The sequence below is a fragment of the Pseudopipra pipra genome, chromosome 4 (genome assembly GCF_036250125.1).
Source record: "Pseudopipra pipra isolate bDixPip1 chromosome 4, bDixPip1.hap1, whole genome shotgun sequence".
NCBI lineage: Eukaryota > Metazoa > Chordata > Aves > Passeriformes > Pipridae > Pseudopipra > Pseudopipra pipra.
In genome coordinates this window covers 46,289,512-46,307,211 of record NC_087552.1, presented here as the reverse complement: position 1 = coordinate 46,307,211, position 17,700 = coordinate 46,289,512, and the positions used below count along the sequence as shown (strand labels likewise).

The following is a 17,700-nucleotide window of genomic DNA, read 5'->3' as shown; positions in this document are numbered from 1 at the left end:
TAAAGCATTGTTAATTTTTAGAACTACATGTTGATTTGCCAAATAATGCAAGACAAATTATTTTCTGCATGTAGGTGTGTACCTCTGTGTTTTGTATACAATTTCCTCCTGGTTAAAAACACTGCAATTTCTATGACATTAACAAAGGCAAACTCTACCAATAACCACTTCTAGTTTTTCCAAGTGTAGTTTATAATCTTTGTTTATAGATTGCATTATACATGTGTATTTTTTTTCCCAAACAGTTGTTAATGTAATTTTTTAGATGAAGAACATTGCAAATAACACTTGCATTTAAAGATTTCCTTTATTTTCTCTTTAGAGGTAAAAAGCTCTTAACTAATTGCTTTTATGTGATACAATATTCTTCAACTTCAATAATATTTGAATTAGCCTGGAAGTTCTTCAGGGAAAAGAGAAGAGGATGGTTTACATTTTATATATCGGCTATAAAGAGTGAAAAATCAGCTGTTGGAGAATAGTTTGTCTCCCTTTAAACTGAGTAGTCAAGGCAAAATGCATCCCTTGAAAATTAATACTAAATACTGACATGATTTTCTTTGATATTTATCCATTGATTGAAGCTAAAAATGCAGATTAAGAGAAGTGAAAAGCTTTGAAGTTCTCCATATATTTTAAACACCTTTTGGTGAAGTGTGTGATTTAAAATGTTCGGGGGAAAAGATTAATATTTATTTTTAAAATACTTAATTAAAAAAGTTTAATTACAGTTTTTAGTAAATATTTTTACTTCCAGTTGAGATATTAGAATGTATTGTGTAAAGAATGGTTATTAGTGGCTTAAGATTTTGCTTTACAAATTAAAGATTTGCTTTACAAAAATTTGTATTATTGTAACTTACATGATTATAATAATACAATATATGTTGTTTGTTCTGGCCTTAAGCCAATCGATACATGTTAGAATAGTCCAATTCAACTTATTCCTTGTATAACAGAACACAGATTCAGTTTTATTTTGAATGGTATGCATTTAAAGTCATGTTTACATGTAGATGAAATTAAACATCAATATGTAAGGTTCCTGCCAGTTTTAGAGATGCAGTGTTAAGAATACATTGTACTAATGACTGTTTTAAGGTGGATTTGGGGGAAATTCTGACCATACATTTATGTGTACAAACAAGTCATGTAATATTGATGCCATAGCAAAAAACCTCAAAGGTAATGCAATTTGCATTTTTTAGCTTTTGCTATGTTTACAGAGAAATGGTAAAGTAGTTCCAGACCAACTGCCCCCGAAGTCTATCCAATGTCAGAAGGTTTCTGCATCTCAACATGTTTCTGTATCTTATATTTCATGTAACAATTTCACAACATTTGTCTTAGACTTTCTTGGAATATTTATTTCCAAAACAGCTCAATAAAGAAGAGGGGTATTTTTTTGCTTAGATTAAAAACATTTTAATAGTTAGTAATTTCTGTTGAAAAATTCAGTTCTGTACTTGATTAAAGATTAAGTTTGGGTAATGTAAAATTAAATTTCATTTTTCAGGAATGAAACAAACAGACTTACTCTGCCTTTTTTATTTAAAGACCTCCATATTGCATCATCTTTAAGTATTACCTCTGATTTTGTTTATTTGCATTTTCATTTTCTAAAGAGCTTTTTTGCACTATTTTTGAGGTGTCCTGAACATCGAGGAATTTTATGTAGTAAAACTATATTCTCCTCTACCACCTAGCAGAGTTGAAGTCAGAATTTCAAGTGGCAAATGTAGATGGAAATCTGTTTGTTTATCACCGTTGGGAATTTTCATATATCCTCTGAATGGTTCCAGTGACATCAACACATGAATTAAGATTTTCTAGGGAAAGTTATGTAGTCAGTGCTAGTTTATCTAGGCCTTTCTGGATTCAAAAAAGACTAGTCACTCGTGATTAGTCGGTCTTGCAGCCAGTAGAAGGCTAGATGAATGGTATAGTTAACTTCGGATTCATGAGAGCTGGGCAAGGGAAACAAATCAAGCTGCTTTACTCCCTTTGAATATCTCCCTGATATACTTTAATAGATTGGATGAGTGCAGGTCTCTGTTCTACCAGTTACAGGAAAGGTCTTACAGCATGTGAAAACCTTAAAGCATAAGATACTCTTACTCAGAAAAGCTTGTGGGTGAAATACTCTGAATAATTAAACATCCTGAAGAATCTACTGGAGGGAATATTCTGAGCATTCTTTTTGGAGGACTATACATGAAGATGTGTTAAAACTGTAATGTATGGAGGCAAATAATATTTTTGTGCTAATTAGACTTGCATTATTGAGGATACTGTGTTGTTTTATTTTGAGGATAGTTACTAATTCTTTTTCCTGCTGTTTTTCCTGGTTTTCTAGTTGAATATGAACTCTGCTCCGACTTTCATGCATTTTCCTCCAAAAGGTAAACCCAAGAGAGCTGACACATTCGACCTGCAGAGAATCGGATTTGCAGCCGAGCAGCTAGCTAAATGGATAGCTGACAGAACAGATGTTCATGTAAGTCTTTCAACATTTTAAAAGTTGAAACCAAATGTATCTTTGTAGTCTGAGACAGACTGATGACAAATTCCATCTTTCCTTAATTTTTTTTTTGTCAAGCGAAGGTTCTAGAACACATTAAAAAAATAACATTCACGGTATTTGTGGTAACTTCTGCGGTTTGCAGATTATATTCCATTCTTGCTTGGTTAAATTTTCTGTAGTCTTATTCTGGATGAAAACAAGCAGTGATAATTAGCTGTTAAGAAGTAAAATGTGCTTTGCAAGACTATGTACAAAACAAATAGATTTGAATGTAGCTTCTTCTAATTCAGATAGAACCTGCAAATCTGTTGAAGAAACAATGTTTTGGAGTTGAAAAGTTCAAAATTATACGTGAAGTTTTTTTCATATTATGTGCTTATTAAAGAAAGTACTATTTTTTCTTATTTAAATATATTTAGGGATTAGTCTTGCTGACTTTGAATCCAGATTTCAGATGCTCCATATTTATCTATATGGAAGATGATCTGTATGTATGCATTTATTACAATCTGTATTTGCATTTATCTTTTCCAGATTAGAGTATTCAGGCCTCCTAACTATTCTGGTACAATTGCACTGGCTCTTCTGGTATCTCTTGTTGGTGGCTTGTTGTATCTACGAAGAAATAATTTAGAGTTCATCTACAACAAAACTGGTTGGGCCATGGCAGCTCTGGTATGCAGATTTTCCTTACTAATTTGCTTTTTATTAGTTTCGTATCCTAGCATATATGTCTTCATTACTTGCATGGTAAATTACAAGCCATTGCATTAATACATTGTTCAGAATGATACTATCAGAAAAAGATGGATAATCTAGATTTTGGATCTAATTCTCATAAACAGTGAGTATCAGTTACTATGAGTGACTCACTGAAAATTAGCAAACTCTCTGATAGCTGCAGATTTCTGTTTGAACTTTAATATGAAAATATTTCCAAAAATAAATTTTACTGATGTTTATGGCTATGGTTCAACTTGTCCTTTTTTGGTAAAATCAGTAGTGTTATGATTGATTTAGTGTAGATATTGGTGTCAGAATATCACTTTCAAGTGATGAAAGGTTGAGAAAAGTAACAAAGGCTTTATATGTTTGTAAGACAATGATAAAATACCTGAGAAAAAAAGAAAAAGGGAGAATTCTATCCAAAACTGATTTCAGTAGTACTGACTTTAACATTCTACAGTTAACCTAAATGAGAATAGGATGATCTTAGAACCTTAATTCTGAGGAAAGACTGGATCTAGCCAATTCTGTTTGAAACACTAGTCAACTAAATCCTCAAAACCATAAATAATGAATTAAGGTTTAATTTAGTTAATAGTGTGTTGCAGTGTGTTTTGTTATATCACAGTTTTCGAACAACTGAATAGAGTGATGAAAACATGGACTGTGCAGTATAGTCAGCTGTCATAGTTTTAGATAGGCAATAGTATGCAAGGATGGTAGAAGATAGGGTGTATCAATAAGGACTCATTACTCTGGCATCATTGTGATTGACAGAAGAGGAAAAATCTGAGGAGCGGCATCTGAGGCTTAATTTTCAGGGACATGGCATCAAGAGCATGGTTACCAACGCTAGAAGAGCATCTGGGATTATCGAGTCCAGTTCAGCATTTTGGTGCTTAATAGAGCTCCTTCCTGCTGTACTAGTAGTTTTATCAATCAAGATCCATACCTGTAAAAATTTTGTCCATGTGTTTTGCACAGTATAAACCAAGCTTTTATTCTTTTGCCATTGAAATCATTATTTATTCACTTGATAATTTAAAAGATTTTTTCTCAACTTGAATCAATATGAATTGACCTTTCTTGAAAGCACATGGCTACGATTTTAGATGGAATGTGAGTTTATTTGTGCATCAACATTCATATTTTATTCGTAATCTAGGCTCCCTTTCCCATGAAAGCTTGGACCAGATGGTCTTTTCAGGTCTCTTTTTACCTGGGCTATTTTATAGTTCTGTGTATTTTAGCTCTGCTAGAAGTCGGTTACTGATGTATCCTATAATCAGTTTTGCCTTTTCAAAGGTATATCATATTGATGATTTGCTATTCTGCTGTGATTCAACAACATGAAAAGATACTTTCTTTTTGTGATACTTTCAGGTGATGGGTCTTTGGCAGCCTTTATTACACAAATTCAAAGATAAAGTTACCTAATACCTGTTAAGCACTAATTAATTTTTATGTCTGAATTATTAATAAGATCTTAAAGACAGCTCTTTGTTCAGAATTCCTTAATATTTGGCATTTCTCTTGAATAGTGGTTACTGATAATGCTCTTTTCTCTCATGTGATATCGTAGCTTTTCCTACTAGTGCACTTTGCATGCATTCTTTAAGCAGTTTGTTAATCTACACCATACATTAAGGAAGGAATAAAGAACAAGTTTTCAAATAAACCACCTGTAGGACTAGATTTCAGGTAGAATGATGTTTCCTTTTGATCTAGAGAGCAGCGGGCAGAATGTCTTCCTTGTTGCAGGATGTCATTTGGAGTATCCTGAGCTCTAGCACAGGGTTTTGACATTCCTCTTCCAAAGTAAGTCTGTCATGTTTAGTTTCATATATTTTTTCTAGATTACAAGGTTTTTTTGATCATAATACTTTTTAAATATGTACTACCACCAGAAAGCTCACATTTTATGTGTATCAGTCTAACATTTTTTGAACTCCCGATCTTTAGCAATAACCTGAGTAAAACAATAATTGACACACCAAAATAGATATTTGTGTCAAAAATCAAATAAAGATATGTAATAATTGGTATTTCCTTTGTTTAACCATGCACTGTATCTCTGGAGACAGTAACTTCATTTCAATTTCATATTTCTTAGTTTCAGATCAAAAGTTTAATGTTTGAATGTTTTGGGGAATTGGTTTTTTTGTCTTGCAGAGGTTAAAAATGAGTTCTTCAAATCATAGAATTATTCTATTACAAGCTGCATTCAATAAATGGTTGAAGACATAATTAATTTCCTAATTAATAAAATTAACACATCAATTCTTTCTTAGAATATTTACCGTTCTCCTTAGCAGCAGCTTGACAGCTGAACATTGCATCTAAATGTAACTGTAAATTGCAGTGTGGAAAACCTATAATCACATTCCACTCCTGTGGACAGGTTCAATGTCCAGATGGAATCAAATATTTAAAGAAATTCTGTTAATGCCATTCAGTAATTGCTATTCTGCTGATTGTATCAAAAAGCAAGGGACTAAAATGGCATTAATGCCATTTATTGTTGTTGCTAATACTGTTTCCTATAAAATTCTGGTTACTTTAAAAATTAATAGTACTGAAAAGATGTTTTAGAAAATGTTCTTATATCTAAAAGTATATAGTAATTAATCATGGCATTGAGCCAGTGCTTCACTATTTTAATTGTTATTGTCCTTCTGACTTTGCAATGTTTTTAAAGCCCTATAGTCTGCAAAATGATGTTTTGTCAAAGATCATACAGTTACCAGAAACCCTTTTGGTTTTATTCAGATTTACCCAGCCATACAAGTTAATTTTATAACTTCTTTTTGATGGAATCAACAAGGGCTCCAGATTGAAGGCTTTTGCACAGATAACCTCAGTTAATAACTGAAATATGTTAGAATTCATAGAAGAAAATGGACAATCATTAATATATTCCTTCTAAGTTATCATGTAGTTATGATTCCCTTAGATCATGCTTCTTTTTCTACCAGTAAAATTTAGAGCGTCTTTTTTGATAAAAACTCATTAAAAGGAAAAATGGAGAAGATAGTGTCTAGTAAGATGCTTTTTACGAAGGGTATAAATAAGAAATAAATGTTTAATTTTAAATAATTATATTCTTCATTAATATTTTTTCCTCTTTGAACTTTAAAAAGCAAATTAAATAGAGAAAGCCTGGCAAGATGCATAAAAACTACAGGAAGCCCATGTTTTTAACAGAAGTATAGGCAATTATCTTGTTCCTTATTGGCAGTTCTTTTTTTCAGATGATAAAGAACTGAGAAAGCATGGAAGCTCTTTTCTAAAAGCTGTAGGTTTGTGTTTTGATTGTTTTTTGGGAGATCTTGTACTGTTAGGTAGCTAGCATTCATTAACTAGCGTTCGTTAGCATTAATTCATTAAATTTAAAATAACTTTTTTTAATTTCAACTGAAAGTTTTTCATAAAGATCCTGGGATTCAGTGACTGCAAACTGTGTCACTGCAAACAGAGAACTATCTAGTTTTCTTTTTCTTGCTTTTTTAGAGCTTCTTAGTTTACTAAGTTGAAGAACTTTTTATTTTCCCAAATGTTGAATACTTTTTATGTAAATGAAAAATGGATGGTACCTCTCTGCCCGATTGAATAATTTGTTGCTTAAAATTAGAAGAAAATTCTCAGCATAAAAACGCTCTGCTGTTTTTACTAGCAGAACAGAGGATCCCAGAAAGATTAACTGAGTTTTTGTTCAATAACTCCATTGATACCAAAGTGTTGTGTCTCATAGACAATATTTCCAGCACTGTTTTAGGAGAATATTTAGGAATGCTTGCACTGGTTTTGATAGACTTTCAGAAGTAAGACCAGAGCTTTCATCTCACACATTAATTGCAATGTCAGTTCACACAAAACCATTAAATTGGTTTTGTCCTCAGCATTAGATTGTGCAACAGCAATATTTGTGGTTTCATCCCCTCATTGAAGCACTGCAGACTCTGGTAGTATCTTGTATGCCTTAGGCATTTTCATTTGCAACATCACCCAGCAGACTTTTAGAATGACAAGCCCGAATGACTGAGTCACAGTACATAATATCCCAAAAGATGTCTTTTGAGATCACATGCATTACTTATCCTCTAGATTATCTTAGACTTTAATTCAAATTCTGCTATTCATCTATGGATATTTTTCCTTCTGACATGCCAACACCAAGATGAGGAAGGAATTCTGTCCTCAGATATTTGCAGAATGGTGTCCTTTTATGCTGATAACGAGAATCAATTCAGACACTTGTCAGGACTCTTAATTTCTTAAGCAGGCAGAAGAAAAGGTCAGACAGTATAAACCAGGCAAGCTTCTAACATTTTAGATGAGGAATTGCTTCACTTTAGACAACAGTATTTGTGCTGAGAGTTTATCTGTTCTGTTGGCTGGAATGTGGGCAGCTAGGGGTCTTTTGAAAGCACTTACTTTACCAGGCTGTCACTGTGGTTTTTTGCATATAATTTTCAGTTTTATTTATGTGTATACTTCAGATTTGCCTATATACCTGTGAAATCTGGGAAGTCAAAATTCTGTGCTCAGATTAGAATGGCAGCTCCCTAGGAGCTGACTATATTGGGCAAAATATGTCAGGTCACTTGAATGAGGAGATAAAGTGTGTGTTTGCTTGTTCTCAGAACAGTTAATGGGTATGAAAATGTTTTGTGCTGATATACTCCACAGTATCTATACCACATAATACATTCATCATTAGTTATTGGTCTAAGAGAGCTTGAAGGGAATTGTGGCTCCCAGTGGCTTCTTCACCCCTTTCTGGGAATGAGAAGAAAAAAAGTCATGTGTTTTATTCAAAGATAGACATAGAAAAAGTCAGGTTCCTCTGTGTGAGTAGATAGGCATCTCAAAAGAACAGCAAAAAATGCTGATTATTAATTTCCTTTTCTTCCTATAGTTGAATGCTTTAGGGGTGCACATTTAAAGATACAGAAATCCATTGTCTTTGCTTCTGTGTTATAGTCCCTGTCCTTGAATTGTATATCTCTTATTGGCGATTCTAATAAGTGATGGATTGTTATGTAGAAATTGAGCACGGATCTCATAACTCAGTTAGCTTCATTGATCAGAAAAGCAAAGCTAAACTGGATAGGAGGGATTTGTTTAAACAGTAATTGTGAGGTGGTTAAAACTTACATATGCAGAACAACAGAGAAATTAAGTGCAGAACTGGCTGCCCATGTCTCCCCTTTTTTTTTTTTTTTTGAAACTATACTTGAATTTAACTAGTCATAAATTAATCTAAAGTTCCATTATTTTTCTTACATTACATAGTGTTTTCCATGTTCTTGGGTCTAAACTTGAAAAGAAATCTAATTATTGGCTTTGTATGGTATCTGCTAATAGGAAGTTTCTCTTCAAAATGCATTCCAAATGGCTTTTTAAATCTCCAGTAATTTTGTTTAATGAACTGGCAGATAGTCTTAAACAAAACTTATGTCTTTGAGAAAGGATGTATTAAGCCAAAATAAATCATTTGACAAAGTTTGCAAGACCAAGAACAGTTTAAAGATTCCCGTTGATGTGCTTGTGAAACTGTGTCTTGCTAGCAATTCAGTGTTCTGCTGGGACTCTTGGTGCTTAATTTACCTTGCAACTGTTCACAGTAGCCTTGTGGTTTAAACACAAATGCACCACAGGTGAACTCAAAGCAGTTTTCCCCCTTAGTGAAACTGAGGATGGAAGTCATTAAGAAAATACCACTTGCAATTTGTTAACAAGGTCCTTGAGCAGACCTGTCTGCACATGTAGTGTATTCAATTAGGACTGATCATAGGGGGAACTTCTTGCCACTGAAGACATCCTGTGGACATTTGGTCTTGGAACCATATTATGTTGTAGCAAATCACTGTTCTTTCCCTCTCTGTGCTACACCAGTCAAAAATGTAGATCTAATCTGTTTGCTTTTATCATTTAGATGCAGAGTAAGCTACTTAAATCTGGAAAGTCTTAAAATAGTTTGAACCCTGAAAAAACCCTGAACTCCCTTGATAAATCAGGTGGCATGCAGCAGTTAGTGCTGTTCTTGGAGTCTGACAAAGAGAAAGAAGGGAGCAGAGGGATGAAAGGTCTGTAGCACTCCTCTCTGTAGAACTGAGAAAGTAGAGACTCTTCTATGAAAAAGTGTCATTATGCTCAGAGATAAGTGCCTTGGCTTGAACTCCAGTTTTCATCCTTCGAACTTTGACAAGATCCAAGAAAACTGCAGAAAGTGGCCATTTCTCTGCATATGAGAGTAAATATGACGTCATTAACCACATGGTACAGATTGATCATTTGTAGGAATTAATTTGGTAAAGTTTTGTCCTGGGAAAAACGAACTCACAGTAATGGTGAGTGAACTAAGCATTTTGGAAACTTTAGGATCCCAAGCCATGGGATTCTATGGAAACTATGCCATTTGGAATGGCATCAGCAGGATGTATCTTAGATATGTGCATCTGTTCTGCAAATAGTGGTGTGTATACAATAGAAATCTATAGTTTCCACTGTTGGGGTTTTTTTTACCCAGATGATTGTAATTGGAGAATATAGAACACAGCAAAATGAGCTTGAATGTCAAATGCTATCTGTAGCATACCAAATGCTTACTTAAGGGATATGATGGAAGTGCTCTGTTCTTAGGACACTTAAAATAGATGAAGATTGGAAGAGGACTAGGGAGAAGCGGGAGAATGTTTTCTGGCTCCTGAAAAAGTAATTTTGAAATACACCGTAAAAAGGAACATGATGGAAAGAAATCATCGCAGATCCAGTATGTGGTGTACTGAATTAGTTTCCTTGGTCACTAGCAGTCTGAACTGAAAGAATATGAATGATGCCTTCAAGTTAAATAACCATATTGTTAAGTCTTTGCTTTTCAATAATCTTAATACTCGACATTTTCTTCTCCCCACTATTGTGTCACCTAGGTATTTTTTTGTTAGATGTTACAGTCTCAACGGCATGGTATTTGTATTGGCAAGCATTAAAGATCTTGATTAATTTGAGAGATTTATCGTTTATAAAATATATGACTATGTAAATTGAGCTGGAGTCTTTTTAATCTTTCTTTATCAAACCAGATTTGGCCCTAGAGAATGTAAATTTCAAACAATAATTTAAGAATTAGAGAAATGATATTTCATAGAAGACTCATCTTCAGAGACCTAATTTTTGTATTCTATGCATCTGTTATCTTTCAGTGTTTTACTTTTCACCTAATTTTTTGCCTTTCAAAATATCTTTCACCTCACTTTTGTTATCCACATGTTCAGTTTCTATACTTTTGTGCTTTCACATAAGCTATCTATTGTGTGATTCATCACCAAAATTGCAGTATAAATTTCTCTGCTAAAACAGTGTGCAAGGTATAGAAATAACTATCTGTTACTCTTTTCCAGTAATGTCACTGTATACTCTTTTCATTTTGTTGCATAATATTAATTAAAACATAATCCATTTGCTAATAATCACTACCTGTATGCCTTCATCTGCCATATTAATTAATATACTGTTACATTCCAAATCCTGTTATAGGCAAAATGAAACACACCTTATATTTAAAGCCAAGAACCTGTTCTTATTGTAAGTAAAATCTTAACACTACAAGGAAGAATTATAATTAAACCATATATGAAAATGTATCTTCCTTTTCTATTACAAGAGAAAAAAGTCTTAATCATAACAGCATAACTAAAATTGTTTTGCACACACTTCTTAGTGTCTTTGCCTTTCTCTGATGTCATGGTTACTCTTCCACTGTTTATATCTCGAGATCATTCTTTGGCTTTGGTTTGGGGTGATGGGGTACTATGGTGAGTTGTCAGCATTCCAGGTTCTCCTCCAGGGAGGAGTATGATGTTGCTACTTTCTTCCTCCTTGCTTTAGGGTCTTAGGGGCTATTTCATACTTTGTGCTTCCTTCACTGATCTGCAACTAAATTTTACATCAGAATTTACTGGGTAAATGGTGGTGGTCTTCCATATGTTGGATGCTTGTCCTTTGTTCCTTTTGTTAGCCCTAAAACTGTTTTTGATGAGCTCCCATATCCGTGTTTCTTTGTTCACTGTTGGTGTAATATTTATAGGCTTGGGGTCTCCAGTGTAATCCTGTGCATCCTTTCTTATCATTCCATACTGGTACACTGCATCCTGTGTTTACAGTTCTGCTGTCTCTACAGTCAGCTCATGCCTGCACTACATCAGTGTGTTGGTCATAATTATTTCATCCCAAACAGAATTGGGGGGGGGGGGAATTAATGAGCCATGCGAAGATAAGCAATTGTAATGTAAACTAGACATAGTCACGCGGTCTTTGGAAAAATTGCTGTTTCAGCTAAAGAAGTTAAAAAACCCTAACTACCACCAAACAACAACAAAAAAATACCAAACAAAGCCCCCACCAAAACAAAACCCAAAACCAGGAAAGCCAAGACAGATTTGAATAAAGCCTGACAAGATTCAGTAGTAAGGCTTTGCAAAATTTATTCATATTACTAGAGGTGACAATGCTGCATTTACAGGGATACAGAGCTCCAGTAGCTTATATTTACTTCACAAATGAGTTACTAAGTATTCTTTAAAAAAAATCCTTTGAGGGTTTTAGTAAACCCTGGCTTAGTTAGTCATCATGATATGAATTTTTACATTTGTGATCCATCTACTTATGACTTAAGTCATAAGTATGACTTAAGTGTGCTGTTGGGAATATTGATATACGGTAAAAATGAGCATATATGTAACTGTATCTAAATTATCTTGTAATTTTTCTAAGGATTATCTATACTGATAAGACGCAAGACATGTTTAGGTTATACAAGTTCCCTATTTCTGTTTTTCTCATTTGTTAATCAAAAGATACGATATTTTCCTCTTTAAGAGAATCATAATGACCTTCTATGAGAATTAAAGTCTGTTTTTACAGTTGTCATGTATCTCTAACCTAACTTCACACTCCTCCATAGGGAATTTCACTTTTCTAACAACTCAGTCGCTGCTATTTGTCATAGCTAAAGTGAATCACAGTCATATAGGACACACAATGAGAATTTCATAAAATAGGACAGGGGTTTTTTTAATAACTGGATTTTTTTCTGTGACTTTTTATATCATTTTGTACACCTGAAAGCAAAAAGGTAAGCTAAAAATTTATATAGAATTTAGAGACAGAAATATTTTCATGAAAGGTTGTATAAATCCTGAATACTAGTTTCCAGAACATTTGCAATGAATGTCTTCTACTGCTCCAAGTGCTTGTTGCCATATAGATGTGCAAATGTGGCACATAAATACAGGATTATTTCAAGAGAGATTTGAAAAATCTCTCTTGAGCTAACTCATTTTCAGAATAACGAAAGTGATTGAGAATTTTATGAGAGCAACACATCTGAACACGCGATGCTCAAATTCAAATAGAGGAAGATACTGTGTCTGGTTAGGGGAACAATTACGTATCTAAAGCAAGAATCACCAGCAGAATGGTTTTCTGTTCAATTCATCATGGTAAGTTAATAAGCATATTGTTTTTCTGTTTTTCCTAGTGTGTTGTATTTGCTATGACATCTGGTCAGATGTGGAATCACATCCGTGGACCACCATATGCACATAAAAATCCTCAGAATGGACAAGTGGTGAGTTGACTATTTCAATTTTATTTTTAGGGGAACCATTATATAGACAGTCACTTGCTACAGTGAATCTACAATTGCAAAAAGTTGCAGTTCCATAGTTCTGTATGACAGTCTGTCAGAGTCTTAAGTCTCTAGTTGCAGGCAGAGTCTTTGGAATTTTAGGTGTTTGAAAGGTGCTACCGTCTCTAATTTGAGCAATGACGTGGGTGGCTGTGTTTTCCAGAATTCTCTCTATGAGGCTCCTAGCTGTAGTGAATGCGTTGTAAAATGTTCCATACCACACAATTTTCCGCTGCCCAAAGATAAACACAGATATTGTGTCTTTTTGTAGGGATGTGCTCCCTCACATGGTAAAAAACAGATCTCTTTTGTTTCTTCCTTTCAGGCTACATTTACACAAACCCTTGAGGTTTGTAAGCTCTTATCTTCCTGTCCAGAGCATTTTATTTAGAAAAGGAGATGCCAAATATTTTCATGTGCTTTGTACCATCTCCCATCATGTCTGTAACACTTCCACTGAACTTTATGGAATGCTCTATCCTGTATCTCTTTGCTCCTTTAATTTAAATTCTTTAGCAACTTTACTAAGTTGACTATTGCCAAAATTACTGTTGCCAAAATTAGTTAGATCCCGCTACTGCTGTCTTTGAAGAATTATCTCATTTGCTTCTTCCTGCTCACAAATTAGCAAATGTTCATCAGACTTCAGAAAAATAAACTCTCTTTGCCTGCTAGGAAAATAAAGAGGACCTTGTCAAGTTTCTACCACTCTTAGTTATTTACCACTTTTCAAGCAGTTTCTTGGGATGGAATCTACAGAACTTGCAATGAACTTATCGATCAGGAAGCTTTTCAGTAACTAATGCCCTGTTGAGCTATTTTCAGCTTTGGCCATCACTAGTTAAAGGAAACTGTCTTATGCCTTAAAGAAAAAATCTATTTTAACTCCGTTAGTGTCATATCTTAATTGGAGTAGCAAAAAATGATGGTTTGAATTTGATTACCAATCTGCATTTTATCAATCTACATTTACGCATTTACATTTTATTGTTTTATCAGCATATTGATTTCATAAAAATGTCAGGATTTCATCTGTGAACTTTGTTATTCAGAAATAGAATTGATGATGTAATAAATAATCTTAATAAAACACTTTATGCAAATTTAGAATTTTTCATTACTGCTTTGCAGATTAAGTTTATGATGCTTTCTTATGGAGTGACAGAAAGGAGAAATACTGCATAGAAAAAGCAGCATTTGTGACAAGTTAGTTTTTACCATGTCCAGTTGTATACACATTGCCTGTCTTAAAGACCTGTTTCTGAAGTCTATCCTACATTAAGTAATCTTAACATATTCCTGAATTTGTGCTGGATTGTCTAAGTTTTCAAGTGTGGACTCATATCCTGAGTGTCTGTAAAGCTACTACTTTGGGAGTGTTAGCACACACAACTAAATAATGGAAATAATGGTAAAGATGTTTTTAAATTCTAGATACTAACCTATTGTATTGGTAAACATACATGCATTCTTTTTTGGTTTTACTGCAGTATATGACTTCAGGTAAGTTGTGTCAGTAAGTAAAACCAGTCAGATCCTAAAAATTAAAAAAAGGAAAGATGCAGGGTCACCAAGATCCTGCTTTAATTGAGCTTTCACTGACCAGTATAGTTTTAATTTAAAACTCTAACTTTAGAAGTGTTAGAAGCCAATTAAGTATTCTATAAACCTTTACCTATTTTAGATTGTGAGGTTTTTTTTCAAATAGCAGTATTGAACATTTTCCTATTTCATTTTTCTAGCGCTTATCTATCTTTCTGTGACTTTGAAGTCATAAAAGTGCTTATCTAACACTTCTTTGAGATTTACTCAACCGTGATAATTCACTGTAACACACTGTGAATTAAGTCAGCAACTGCTGTCTTTACATCTGGATGAAATTTGACTCATCGCTTTCTTTCCAACGTCTAACATTTAGTACTGATTCCAAATGTACATGCCAGTTTTGTACAAGGATTACCTGTTTGTAATACTCTGAAACTTTATTGACAGTCTTACCATGTAAATTTCTGATTTTAGGAGGAGGCATAGAATTGCTCACCAAGCTTAACAGTTTTATTGTTAGGTTCTAATCTTACTGATCGAAGTTTTTCTTACTTCATAGGAGCTAGTGGTTAAGTTCTGTGCTGGCCTGATATTCCAGCAGCCTTTGAAAGTGGTAATAATCTGTCTTCATAAACTGTTCCTTACCTCACGTATCTCCCATGATATGTTTTGTTCTTGCTGTAATTCTGGATGACAATTTCTTCTTAAATTCCTGTTGGTTTTTTGTTTGTTTGTTTGTTTGTTTTTTTCAAAAGATAAAAGGACAGCTGTTTGCTTTGCTTAGACAACACTACTTACTATTGCCAGTATCTTGTGCAGGTAACATTACCAGTTCTTAAAATTTTTGGCTTGTGAACTGGGGTTATGATTCTTTGCTTGATTACCTAAACTACTCTGATTTTATTCCTTGAAGCTTTCAAACCATATTTTTGTGTTTCTGTATGTGCTCTCTTATTGAGATTGTTGCAGTTAGTTCCTTTATTCCCCATTGCCATCAGCTAATTTTGGGTTTTGGATCCATGGGAAAGCAGCATCAATTTTAATGTAGAAAGCTGAATCACACTGTTTGATGTGTCAGTTCTAGTTTAGGTTGATGAAACTGGTGCTAGTCTTCTGTCTTGGCACATACTTTATTTCTGTTTCATTTCTGGAGATCTTCGTCTTTTGCCAAATCATTTTGTTGGGATTAGGCCCTTACTGACTGTGTGACACTAAAATTGGTACCTGTTTTACTGAGACTGAGTGTGATAACTAAACATACTGTTGGTGTCTGTGAATAAAATCTTGTGAAAATTCTGATTTTTATTCAGAACTTGATCTGAATAGAGCTGGTGGTGAGATAAGTAGAGAGCTGGAGAAAGCAATTACATGGTTTTGAGCCTTTTGCAGAGGTAGTTCTGCTGCTGTTTAGTTGACCTAATAGCAAAGAATTCTCATTAGATTTTCATCAGCTTTTAATCAAATAGCAGCAATGGCTAAGAAAGCATTTATATATATATTTCCATGGATTAGCAGCCTTTTGTTTTATTTTGCATACAAATTCCACAATTTTTATTGTGCAATATACTTAAGACTGCATCTTTAAAGTGGTTGAAAGTTTGCTGTAAATGAGAAGAGGGCAAAGGACAAGCTCGATCTAAAATACTGGATGGTTTCCAAAGCTCATTATTTCCTTTCCTTCTCTGAGAAGAAATTATTAGAAGTTGGAAAAGGTTTTGTGTGAAGAGGAAAATATGATGTTTTTATTATCAGTTATTAGTTGCTACTTTGTGGAATAGACAATTTTATTATTTGCCACTATATTGGATATTTTGTAATGTCTTATATTTAAAAGATTGTTAAAATTGCTTAAGCATAACACAAATTATGTCCTTAGGAAGCAATTTATCTTTTAGATAGAATACCTTATAATATCATATTAAATATAAATATTTGTTCAACTGTAGAGTTGATTCATCCTTCCCGCCTCCCCCCATCACTTACCTTTCACAGTTTTATAACCACTCATCTTTATTCACTTTTCTTGCTAATACAGATATGTGATAATGTTTCTGAAGTTAAATGAAACATATATTTGCTGGTACAATTTTTGCATTTGTCAATGCAAAGTTAAGGTACTCTGAAAAATTTCAACTAAGAATATTGGGATTCTTAACTCATGTTAGCCCTCGACTGCTAAGCAGGATAAAATGTCACTGAAGTTAATTAATTCTTCATGGTTTCTGATACAAAGGTTTTCATGTCAGTCTAATTAAAGTATATGGAACCATTTCTTGAAACAGTTTTAAAGAATTACTCCCTTTCAAGCTCAGTAGGTCACAGTAAATACATTGTCCTTTTGCCTTCAGTGTATCTGGAAGCATGTTTGAAGTACAGTTGGCCAAGATTTTCTTTGTAATGCCTGACTTTTCTGCAAGTGGCAACATTGTTTGGTAGCAATTTCAATGCATACAACAGTCAGTTTACTGTGAGATATGTTATTATATATTTGTCTTGCTTTTGGATAAAAAAAAGTTGATATAGATTATTATATCAGTACCTAACATAAGGTATGAGATTGGTCTGACTTTTACCACAGGAATATTTTGGTGTAATATTATGGTAATCAAAACCATACTATTGTTGGAAATGCTTCTCAAAATTTTAAGGGAATAGCCAATTATTTGTTAACATACTGGAGATAAATAAGTTGTGCTTTATTTATGTAATGAATATTTTTAATGAAATAGCTTTCCTGTGATTATCAAAGCAGTGAATCTATTCAGAAGCTGCGAGAGGTAGAGGTTTCTCAAGCCTTTAAATTAAACTTCTGTCATGATTTAGTCAAAAAAGTTAACAGAGGGCAGTGTAAGGCATAGAACTAGTATAAAACAATCTTAATTCTGTTAACAGACCAGCACATTAACGACTGGGCAACATCATATCTAAACTACAGTTGGGAAAATTATTAACCTGTGTTAGAGATCTGTCTGAATTTTTGAGATTGCAAGGGTGATTGTGTCTGGCATTCTGTATAACATGTTTCTGTCTTGAGACTAGAACAGGGAAACCATACAGGGAAACTCTTTTTTTTACTGTGGGAAGAAAAGGAGGTAGGAAAATAGTCATGACAGAAGGGTTGCTGAGATGAGGCATTAGAATCTCTGCGTTCTTATAATGGTCAGTTCTGGACACATGCATGCTGTAAAAGTTCACATAGTACCATTGTATTGCA

General features: G+C 33.7%; 1 protein-coding gene across 8 annotated transcripts in view; it reads left to right on the top strand.

Moving 5' to 3' along the window:
• TUSC3 (tumor suppressor candidate 3) overlaps positions 1-17,700 on the top strand; it is a 231,598-nt gene that overhangs the window by 44,365 nt on the left and 169,533 nt on the right. For all 8 annotated transcript variants that reach the window (XM_064652783.1, XM_064652781.1, XM_064652784.1 and 5 more), the window contains exons 4-6: positions 2,357-2,497; positions 3,059-3,199; positions 12,792-12,881. In XM_064652783.1, coding sequence (XP_064508853.1) covers positions 2,357-2,497; positions 3,059-3,199; positions 12,792-12,881 — 372 coding nt within the window. The remainder of the gene's footprint in view (positions 1-2,356; positions 2,498-3,058; positions 3,200-12,791; positions 12,882-17,700) is intronic.